General features: G+C 33.7%; 1 protein-coding gene across 2 annotated transcripts in view; it reads left to right on the top strand.

Moving 5' to 3' along the window:
• The window catches only part of RGS17 (regulator of G-protein signaling 17), an 87310-nt gene extending 79783 nt beyond the window's left edge, over positions 1-7527 (top strand). The window contains exon 5 of one of the 2 annotated variants that reach the window (XM_012723695.1): positions 5923-7527. In XM_012723695.1, coding sequence (XP_012579149.1) covers positions 5923-6111 — 189 coding nt within the window. In that variant the 3' untranslated portion in view covers positions 6112-7527. The remainder of the gene's footprint in view (positions 1-5922) is intronic. The other variant, XM_004673943.1, reaches the window with a different exon arrangement.
• Positions 7528-12301: the final 4774 nt, after the last annotated feature.

Genomic DNA, 12301 nt, shown 5'->3' with positions numbered 1-12301 from the left:
TACACAAGAGATCACTTTATTCTTTCATTCTCTACATTAACATAGAAAACATATTGATAGGAGCAAAGTAGGGAGATATTTTTCTATAACCTAAATATATTATGAATGCCACTTTGCATTTCTAACACCATACAATTCTACATCCTAAAAATACATGACTTAGCTTCCTGGTCTACCTGCATCTAAGTCTGCATCTAGAATCTCTACATCTAAGCAATTCTAGTTGGATTTTTTTAGCATATTTATTTCATTCTCATATTTTTATTTCATTACATGGCATAGCTTCCAAAGGATACAAATACGCTTCTCTTGCATCCTAATAGTGACATTTGAGTGATTGTTCAGCCTGTAATGTCATTAAAGTACTATAGAGAGACACAGAAACAGAGATGAAATTCAATTTTTTATATTTTTCTACTTGGTGATGACTTATAAATACCTTGCAATAGAATCAAAATTATTACACTGTATGAAGTTCAGCCAGATAATTACTCTGTTGTCAATAAATTATTAAGCATCATAAAATGAATAAACTAAAAGTATATATTTGAAATTATAAATTATAATTATTATGTTAAGGCAATGTTTACATATGTTTGCTCTTGAACCCTGTCAAGTGTCTTGATTCACAGATGCACTAGAATACCACAGCCACTTTCTAGCTGTCGTAGAGCCCTTCTAATATATAATTTCATTGATCTTTCAGTTAAAAAAAAAATGCTACATGGTGATGGGAAACCCGCGGGGATTACAATTGAGATGGAAAAAAAAATGTACAAAATGATGTAAAAGTAAACTGTTATAAAAAAATTTTTTAAATAATTAAAAAATGCCAAATTCTAATCAGGCATGATATTTTAGTAATTGTCTGGTGGCCTGTGTTATCACCATTTTCACATTCTGTTTTCCAACTTTGGAAAGAGAATGTGTCATGTGAAGAATGACCTTATTGTACAGTTGTAAGAGCCCTGCACTAAGACCTGGGTGCATGGGAACGTAAGGGTGGCTGCTAAAACCTAACTGTAGGATCTGGGATCAATTTTAACACCTCCCTGAGCCACAGTGTTCCATTGGTTTCTTTATAAAAATAAAAATACAAAGGTGGGGAGTAGCTGGCTACAGAGACCAGTAAGCCAAATCCAGACGAGCCGTGTAAAGCTCCCACCTCACCCTCTCCCCGGGAGCCTGGCCGTCAGCCTTGCTCCTTCCTGTGTCTCAGACTCCCCTGCAGAATCACTCTCAACACAGCACTCACAGCAACCCCGCAAACAAGTCATGCTTGGGATTTATTCTCATTTGGCACCTAGAAAGTCTAGCCCTTCTGCCTGTAGTCTGTAACAGTTTCTATTTAGAGTACAGTAAGTAGAATATAAAATGGTAGTGATTAAACAGCTAAAAATCATCAAGGTTTTATCCTTATCCAGAACCTCATTTTTCTTCACCAGGTTTTCAATTTACCTTAATTCAGTTAAACCATCATATTCCTCAGCGTTAAGTGTAGGGGAAGTCTACATTCTTAAAATTGTTTATATATACCTAACTTATCTACTTCATGAGGCTGGTGTGCTAACAATTTCATTGTTTGCATAAAAAGCAAACAATTTGGGAGGTATCTTATATAATAGACATAAATTTAATGCGTATGATATATACATGTGGATTCTGTATGTGTATGTATATGCCTGTACAAACAGAATTATGTGAGTTTATTTCAAGGTCTTAAATCAGTTTTTCTAAATAGGTTCATTTGACGGTATTTTCCTAGATGCACTTATTTGTACATGTTTGTAAACATCCAAAAAATAATTATTGGGTATTTCCCATGAGCTAGGCATACAGTAGGTGTTGGGAATATCATGGTAAACAAGGAAAATTCGGCCCATCCCTTATTGAGCTTACACTTTAGGAAGACAAACAAATCTTAATAAAAACAAGTAACTAAAAATTGTGATGAGCTTTATGATGGGGGGTTAGATCAAAGGGTATATTTGAGAATGGGATACTCAGGAAAGGTCACTCTGAGAAGATCAAATTCAACTTGATACAAAGTCCAAAGACATTGAGTTTGATCAAAAAAAGGTCATCATAATTACAATCAATGCTATATAACAATTATTCATTTACCTTGGGCTTAAGCACTGTCATTGACTAAATGGACTTACATAATTGCAATATAAATCTCACAACAATCTTTTCAGAGGTATAGCAACTCTTCAAGAACATTATTGATCCCACTGTCCAGTACTTTCTTCATAACATGTCTATCAATTTCCATAAACCTAACCCATCTTTCAGACAATATAAAAAATAGTAATCTTAATCTCACTCAGACAAGCAAGGTAAACTTCCCCATTGTTGGAACCTTACCAAGAAAACGTTTACTCACTTTATCCAATCAACTGAACTTTGGACCTAGAAATAGGCTCCAGTGGTCTTATTTTAAATGTATTGTGACTATACATTTCAGTAGAAATTAACAACATGAAAAATACTACTCTGAGTGTACATAGCAAACTTTTATTTAAAAGGATAGAAGAATTAGATATTGTATCTGTAAAAATTAACAGAGAAATGAGAAAGTCCAAATTTGTTAAAATTAAAAAGGCTATCTCCTGAAGTGGAAAAATCCAGTAAGATCTTATCAAGGAGAAAGGGGTGGGAGAAGGGGAATCAGTTTTACTTGGAAGGCTGGTAAAATAAAGCAATTTCAGTCAAGGTTACTTTTCTAAGAATTAACTAAATGAAAAAAGATTTTCAAAATGGAGCAAAAAAAAAACCTAATATATGTAAAAACTGGTTAAGAAATTGATTTAAAGGAAGGCCTCTATAAGGGAAAAAGACTAAAGACTTTCACTAAGGTGAAAGTTGACCATTTTAATTCTCAAAAAACGTCCAGAGTCAAAACTTCCATTGCCTCTTGATAGTTCTAGAACTTCTGTTCTAGAAGGCCAAGGTCAAGACTTGTAGATGCTCTTTCAACAATATTTACCAATCTTATCATTCTCCTCCATGGGGTAGAAAATCTAGCACATTAAACCTATATCTATGTTTTTTAATTCAGTTTGACTTGTGTCCCCAAGACACACTAGCAAGATTGATCTTCATTATCTCCACTTTCCCTCCAAATAAGTTTGAGCCTTTATCTCTTGTCACACTTCTCCACACCAGTCTGTGGAGTCGCCAGTGGGTATTTTTGTGCTTGCATGCCACTCGCTTTTTCTTCCTTCCTGTCTCCAGCTTCCTGTGGTAGTGATTTCACCAAGGCCTATCACACCATGCTCGTGCGTTTTTCAAGGTTGTATCTGTCACCTCTTGGCACTGCTGTCCTCTCCCGTCTGGCCAGTTAGATGTTGCCAAATCTGCCTGTTCTGTTTGTGCCTGAACTGTCCCTCTGTACTAGCTTTTAGTTGGCTTGTTTGTTTGACTCTTATTTTTGCTTTGTGCTCCACTGGTTCCCCTTGGAGGTGAGTCTTTGGGGAGTGAGAAAGGAAAGGATTTGCATTGCCCAAGGAGCATGTTCACCCTCTGCCACTGAGAGCCTCTCTTCCCTAAGTTATGTCCAGGCACCCCATACCCCTCAGCCTGCAGGAGGTGGCCTGGAAGCCATCCAGCCTGGCTTTTAGGGTGACTGTGGCTCAGCCCCAGCTGGGGTCCACCCCACTAACTTGTATTATAGATGTTCCACATTCTGAAGCACAAAGATGCCACAAGATGAAACTGTAGATTGTTACCCCATGGGGTCTGTCCTTGTTTTTGACCTCTCTACACTTCTTATGCCTGACCGACAACCTTTTCAAACAACCAGATGTTAAGGTAAATATTTTATTTTTTAAATGGAAATCGCAAATGCATTTTTGTTACAGGTGACTAAATGTTAAATGGTACTGCTTTCTCTAAGATATTTCACTATTTTTAACTTGCAAACAAAATTAAAAATTCAACAGCAAAGACTCAACACATTTAATAATCCAAGTTTACATTTCTTTTAGGTAATAGCCAATATGATGCTAACTACTGATAAGAAACTGTCATTTAAGAAATAAATCACCTCTTTCTTTATCATTAGTTTACATTTCCCTTCTCCACAGACATAAAGCGCTCTCAAGTTTGAAAGGGCTCCCACCTATATAAACAGTGGAGTGTGTATGCACACTGAAATTTGTTATTCACTTTCTTGCGTTTCACACATACTGCATTTTTTTTCCACAAGACCCTCTACTGGCAAGAAATGATGACTTGCCAAGGCACAGATGATAGTTAACATTTTTAGCAATAAATCATTTTTTATCTGAAGCATGTACCTTTTTTCTTAGACATACACTGTAGACATGCTTGGTAAACAACAGTGTAGTGCAAACTTGACTTTTCTTTCTGGGAAAGCTAAAAATTTGCTTGACTTGCATTATTGAAATCCTCAGTTTAGTGCAGTAAACTGAAAACAGACCCATATAGGTAATGGCCAGGCTTCCTTCCCACAACACTACATTCAGAATAAGATGAAACATTTGATACACCAAAGTGAGCATTCTCCTGTGAAGTACAAACCCAAATGATATTTAAAGAGCTTAGGGAAAGATCTCTCTCTCTTTTTTTATTACTTTGTACTTGATGTTGATTACAAGTAACAATAACAGACGAAAACCTAAATGATCTATTTCCAGAACCTCTGTTTTATTACGAATTCCTGACAAAGAAGAATCCTAGTTTAGCCAAGATATGTTTGTTTGTTTATTTGCCCTATATATAAAGTGATTTAGTGACATGTATAGCATTGTCTCCTGATGATCTGCCCCTCGCAGCCATCCTAGGCAAATCAACCCAGTATCAGAGCTCAGGAATCTGGGGACACCAGATTTCTGTTAGAGACACTAGATTTAGTTTGAAGAAGTGGTTGGGAAAGAAGCCAGAAGCCAGAAGCCAGAATCAAAAAGGCTTTTGCAAAACGCTTATGATAAGATATTCCATTATAAATATCTAGTTATAAAATTTAGTCATAAAAATCAAAGCTTTGATTAGACATGAGACTGGGCCTGTGATGCCCTAGTGGATATAAAGGATGCTTTTCACTCTCAGAGTTTTTGATGACATGTCATTGGGGGTAGGGCCTAACTGTTCCCAAGCATGCTCTTATCCTTGTTTCTCCCCAACTTCCCTTCCAATGTGTCTAACGGTATCAACGTTTAATGAGGACGAAAAATAACTGAATCACTTCCAAATAATACTGTTTTGATGACTGTCATAGGTATTCTGAATGCCTATTGACATTTCTCCCTGGAAAGATTATACTGCAAGTGATTTCCTGCTAACTCTTTAGGACAGAGATGTTGGAATTAGCCCTATAGATGTAGGATATGCATGGATTCCTACTCTTTCCCAGGTAGAAGTTAAGACAGGAGAATGTCTGTGCACTTCTGCTCCACAAAGCCCCTGCACACTCCTGGTTTCTACCATTGGTACTTTTGTTGGGAAGCTGTGCGGAATCACAGTTTAAGATACACATTAATTTTTGCCAGACAACTCCTCTGTGTCGGATTTTTCTTCTTATTCATCAAGAGAGTCATCCCCAGCAGACACAGTAGGAAGAAACAAATTCATATCCTGGCTGGGGAATTCTCCAACAATGAGTAGAAAATGTTGAAAACTCCAGAGCAAATGCACAGAAAAGATAAATTGAAGTAGGTCAAGATACCTGTGAATTTAATTATCAGCTTCAATGTCTAGTTGCTTTTTGTTTGCTTAATTTACAACTTGTGGAAAAGAGAACTATGCAAGGTCATGTAGTCTTGGAAAAGATAACCTTAAGATTTCCTGTCGTCGATTTACTCTGCAATTTCTCTGAAATACCTCAAACTTACAGTTACTCAATTGAGATCTATTGAAAAAAGTATATTGTTTAATGTATCTGCTCTTATTTCTTTTTAGGTGAGTCTCGATTCTCGAGTTAGAGAGGTGATCAACAGAAATCTGTTGGATCCTAACCCTCACATGTATGAAGATGCCCAGCTTCAGATATATACTTTAATGCACAGAGATTCTTTTCCAAGGTTTTTGAACTCTCAAATCTATAAGTCATTTGTTGAAAGTACTGCCAGCTCTACTTCTGAATCTTAATTTTCATAAAAAAAAATCATTTCGGAGGGCTGGGATGGGAAGTAAAAGTAGTTACATCACATCAGAAACCGAGTTCCTGGAGAACTACAGCTTAGCATTCCTCAGGCTACTGTGAAAAATATGACCACATGGTCTTTGTCTTCATTTTTATCAAGGTTATCCATGGTTAAGTTTGGAGGAAATACCACACCACATTATGAATTGCCAAATTAAGTTTGTTTTATTCAGCACTCATCTACTTGCAAGCAAACTTGTATTTGTAGTTCTACAAACAGTCTCCTAGTGTATCTCCAGAGACTGCATGTGCAACGTAAAACTGCTTCATTTGCCACGTCGTTGTACTATTTAACCCAATGGCATAACTTATATCTGTATTTAAGGACTTTTGTGCAATATGGTCTTCTAGAAATAATTGCCAAAAAATGGCTGTGGTTTGCATTTTTAAATATAATCTAAGACAGAAAAAGGCAATTTTTAATTTGTAACCATGGTATTCAATATGCTATATACTGTGTTCAGTACCCTAATTTTGAAGCCAATATTTCTGTACATGAAAAAGAGCTATTTATCTTTGTTTGTTGGAAAATCCAATGGGGAATTCCTCTGGTTGTTCACTGCCAAAACTGTGGCGTTTCATTACAGCAGAGTTTGCTATGTAAAAAACAAAATTAGAAGGGGAAAAAAAAAAGCACAATACTATTTGAAGATATTCTATTTCAAGGACAAATCAAAGAATGATATTGTTTTTAACTGTAATAGAGGAAAATGAATCTATGTATATATCAGATGTCCAATACTGTAATTAACTTATTAAAGACTGGCTCTCCAGTTCTAAAATGGTTGTGTAAAGTATGTACTTTAGCAGGAAAAAAAAATAAGCTTGATAACTTAGTTTTGGAATATAAAGAACGTATTTAATAAAGGAATGCTTACATGTAGCGTCATAAAACATTTTGATGAATAGCATCTGTCCGGTGGTATGGTATATTTTCCTTGAAAGTGAAATCCAATGAAAAGCTGTTTTTAACCAAGGAAGGTTTTATAAGGGTTATAAAGAAGATAATTCTCTACTTTGGAACTTAACTGTTTTCACATAGTATCTTAAGAATGACTTATTTTTAAATGCTAAAAGCATACTATTAATTCTCATCCATAATTGAAAGGCAATACAGTGCTCAAATCTTCTAGCTGCCATCTTATTTTTTATAAGTACCACTAAATCTTTAAGACAAAAAACTTGCCTGACATTGGCAGGTACTTTTGACATTCAAGAAAATAGTATCGTGTACACGCACACAAAAGTCAGTGTCATATTTATAGCAAAGTGTTACATTTGAATTTGAATATCGGTATCCCCTGGAAGCTATTTTTTTAATCTTAAATATTGAGTAATCTAAAATAAAAGTTTTAAAAATATTTATATCCACTGAGAATACTGGCCTTATATTAAGGATGATATTAACAAATATAGGTTTTCTTTGTCATTTTTTAACTACCTCTCATTTTTTAATTTATTAAACATTTTTTTAAAAGTTTGGGGTTTTCTTTTTAAATTTTATTTTACTTGAAAGGTTGGAATCCTAAGTTTCTTTTTCCATAAACTTTAAACATTTCAAAGAATTGTTCTTTTTAAGTGAATTTGATTTTCTAATTTATATAGAATTCAGGAGATATGATTAAAAGGGCTATTATCTATTCCCTATGCAAATATTTTAACTGTTGCAGTGTTTGACAAGATGGGATTTTAAAAAAGATTGCAGAGTAAAAACAAAATGTTCTGTTTACACTGGCGTTGCTGACTATCTTACCATACTCAGCACTTTTAAATACATTATTTATGAAAATGTTAGTTAAATACAAGATAGAAAATATTTATAATCATTTGTTTTAGTAAATGCCTGTTTTTGTCTGAAAGTGTTAGTGTGTCCAGACATAACTTTAACCATGTCAACTAGCTATTTACTATTTGACTAGTAGTTTTCAGTAATATGTTGAAAAAAGATAGCTTTGAAGATGTTTACAAAGTCTTATTTTTTTCCCTAATGAGTGAAGAAAAACCTTAAAGGGTCATCACTTCTTTTGTGAAATTCTAGTCCTGAATATTTAATTTTTTTTCTCGATTAGAATTGAGTTTAATGCTACTCTGATGTATACACATATACGTTGTATTACCATACTTATTGCTGTGTTTGAGGCACAACAAATTGGTGCACATGACTAGAAAACATGTAACCTACTATGATACAAGCATGCATCTGTCTTTTTAAATGTAGACTTTATATTCTCGTTGTTACTATATATGATGGTGACCTCCTAGTCATAAGTTATCTTCATAAGATACTTTGGACTTATTTAGATGAATTGTCTGTTTGACAATACCTTTAATATTTTACCAAATGTAAAAGATAAGGGCCCTTATAAAGAGCCCTAATCTCTAACCTGGGCATTTGTAGAATACAGATTTTGATGAGTATATCCTTTAGAAGCCTGATTAGGAAGTCGTGTTGAGAATCATTCTGGAGCAGATTTATGTCAGCCGTTGGTAACAAGCTGTGTGAGCATTTCTGTGCTAAATTCCTATTTTGGGTACAGGGGAGGGTTTCTCATTTAATTTCAAAATGTTTTAGTTTCTGTCTCAGCGTATGTCTGTATATTTCGCAACTCTACCAGTTTTTAAAGTATGATATAAATCATTCTGTTTAAAATTGCAGAGCGATAATAAACAGACAAAAAAGCCCTCCACTGGTGTCTATGCTACCATTTCAAGAGCACAATATTTGTTTTGGTAGTATTTGATATTTTCTAATGAATAAATTCCTCCCTGGGGAAAAATTAGCACTTTAGAAGGAACACTTAGTGTTTTAGATTGCCAAGGTATCTCTGTATGCTGTTAGAATCTGCTAATGCACACAGAAAGAGGTTAATGCTCTTTCAATAGTGCCTAACTTCAAATGTGTCTATAATGGAAAGAAAAGCTAGAGGATATAGATTATATATAAATCCATATATATATATATATACACACATAGATATAAATTGGAGAGCCAGATTTCTTCAGAGATGGATCTTGTACATAGATCACAATAAGAATGGATGGATGATACTTCTTCACTCTGGATAACGGTCATTTGGTAATACAGATGTCCTACTACAGGGCAGCTCTGAGCCCAGCAGATGCACTGGCGTAAGAACAATAATAGTTAAACACAATTTTGATATTAATGTTAAAAAGTGCAAAAATCTGGACCATAATACGGTCTCCTTTTTTAATCTTAAATTATGTACATAGGATGACCAGTTCTGCTATTTGGTCATGGTGTTCAGTAGACTCCTTTAATGCTGCCTAGGTTCTTATTTACAGAATGAAGTGTGTACCATATATTTACCCGATAGTTCAGTTTTGGAAAAGGACCATAGAAGTAGGTAAATAATGTTTACTTATTAGGGACAAAAATACATTTTCACTCCATCAAGCTGACTGAAAGAATACCCAATTATTAATTTTCAATTTAGCCATTTTTTGTATAACCTTTAACATATTGAAAAATAAGTTGTATTATAATTGTGACCAATCACATTTGCAAAAAATATATATAACAAATGCTTTGAGGCAGAAATACACAAGGGAGAAATTTAAAATGCATTCAAATAATAGAAAAATGTGAGTTCTTTTGAAAGCCACCTAAAATTTCATAAATTGTCTAGATCTAGAATACTGTCAAACATGAATTTTAAATACTTTGGACCAAATATACCAGCCTATTATTTTGAAATGTAGTAAAGTTATTTTCAGAAAATTTTCTTATGTATTTCTATCAAGTTTATGACCCTCATTTTCAAAGTGTATTTTTTAAATACTTTTTGAGAGCTCCTCTGAGCTATTAGAAAAATCGTGATCTATGTCTATTCTCCATTATTAAATCTGTAAAAATTTTTAGTCAACTCCTCATTTGCTGCAGTTACAAATATTTATTAATAAAGTTGATGCAAAAAGCTGCTTCCGATCTCCCCTGAAAACGTTTCATGGGATTGTGGAGCCCATAACAATGCAGACTGCTAAGTGTTGTTTCCAGTACCAGGTTTACTTACAAATTTAATTTCAAGTTCTGTCTCCTGATTTTGAGCAACTCATTTATCCTTTCTGAACATGTTGTTTCATCTTCACATGAGAACTATAATACTTATATTACAGGGCAGACCTGAGAATTAAATTGAAATAAACATGGAAGTAAGGTTAGTATTTTACCAAAGTTCTTCAGCTCAAAGGTTATTCCCATGTTTCAAGGATGCACGTATTAAATGCATTTTATTGCATGTTCCCCCCTACATTTTCCAAGCCATACTTTAAAAACTTGATTTAATTATTCATCCAAACAAATACAACCAAATGTATTTGAAGACTGATAACTATGTGAACATCTTACTGCTCTGTTCCAAAACGTGATCAAAATAGTATTTTCAGTTTACCACCACTCTAAATCTACAATTGAGAACTATGTTTTTCCCATCACACATATATATAAGTGTGCAAGCACATGTATAACATCATAGATTAAAATAAATCACGTGAAAATTTTATTTCCAAAGGAAATAAAACATTTCCAGTATAAAAATAGCATCAAGTAATTTGCCAAATAAATATGTTGTAAGAGATTGGCCATTAGAAAACACTGGCACTTTTTAATATTAGGATAGTCTGATTTTTTAAATTAATTTTGCCATGATATGAATTGGCCATAAACCTTCTCATTAAATCTTTTATTGTGGAATAATTTAAGATATATAGGGAATTTGCATAGTACAGAGGTTCTATATACTGCACAGCCATGATACATTTGTCACAATGAGTGAACCAATACTAATAACTATTGAGTCCAAATCGACAGTGTTGAGTATCGGTCTACTATTTTCTAAAACTTGTCTGATGTATTTTCTGTTGTCAGATAGGCTAACAGATTTTTTGGAAGAGAAACAATAGAAGTAAAGGGCTATTCATATCATATGATATCAAATGCACATGTCACCACAACCCATCACTATTGATGGTCATCTGGATGACCTGGCTGAGATGTTTGGTAGACTTCTCCACTCTAATGTAATATATTTTAAGAGGTTAAATTGGATGTAAATTTATTGGACATTTACACTAAGCAAAAAAATTCTGAGCAGGTTTTTTTAGCAGTACGATTGAGAAAATATAATGAACTAGAAACTGAAATAGGAAAATAAAATTTTCAGTGTTAGCTTGGATTAGTCACTTAATGGAGATGAAAATGAATTCTTTTCCCTTGAATTACCTGTATCCTCTGCATCCCTTAGGTAGTAAAGGTCATTGTCTTACTAATTGTCATAGAGGTCATTTAAATTGATAATCACTTTGCTGAGAGCTTTTCTGTATTGCCTTCCACGGAAAAGGAACACTGAATATAGAAATATTGTAAAAGACTGATTTCTCCCCTTTAATCTATTTGTCACATATACAATGTTTCTTGTATATGGTTTTAAGGTGTTGGCTAAATTTTAAAAAGAATTTCAATGTGTTTGGTTCTGTAAAATTTATCATATTAAATGTGTGTAATTTTTTACTACCTTGTTCATTGTAGTTAATAACTTACAGTCATTTATTTGACTTCACCAATATTTACTAGTGGAACATAAAGAAGTTTTGAATGCATGAATAAAAACGTAAGAGTTACCGTGCTTGGTTATTTTGCAATGCCAGAATAACTAGGTTCTTATCAATTGAATAACCCAGATTATTTTTCCTCCAATTTAATTGGTCTCAGTTTATTCTCCCTTCCTTCCTGGAATCATTTTATCTATGTACAATAATAGACTTCCTGAAGTGCTAGAATTTTCAACATGTAATAAAATTTGAGCATGAAAATAATGTACAAAAATCCAGAAGTGTCAAGTATATTTCTTTGAGTTTTTAAAGTAAATCAAACTGCAACTGATTTCATTTGATGACATTGTGGGAAACCTATGGACATTATTGTAAAATTCACATATATTACAGTAACTTGAAATGTTATTTGAATTAATAAAGAATTCACCAATGTATCTTTAGACAAGCTACTGTTTTCTCATTGGTGTAACCTACAGTAAAAACGCATTTATATTACTTAAATTGCTTATGCGTCCGAGGGAAAATAATTTCTGACTCTTTGCTTCACGTTGTTTTATAGGG

Source organism: Condylura cristata, unplaced genomic scaffold, assembly GCF_000260355.1.
Source record: "Condylura cristata isolate star-nosed mole 26May11 unplaced genomic scaffold, ConCri1.0 scaffold00001, whole genome shotgun sequence".
NCBI classification, from domain to species: domain Eukaryota; kingdom Metazoa; phylum Chordata; class Mammalia; order Eulipotyphla; family Talpidae; genus Condylura; species Condylura cristata.
This window is presented reverse-complemented; position numbering and strand designations above follow the sequence as displayed.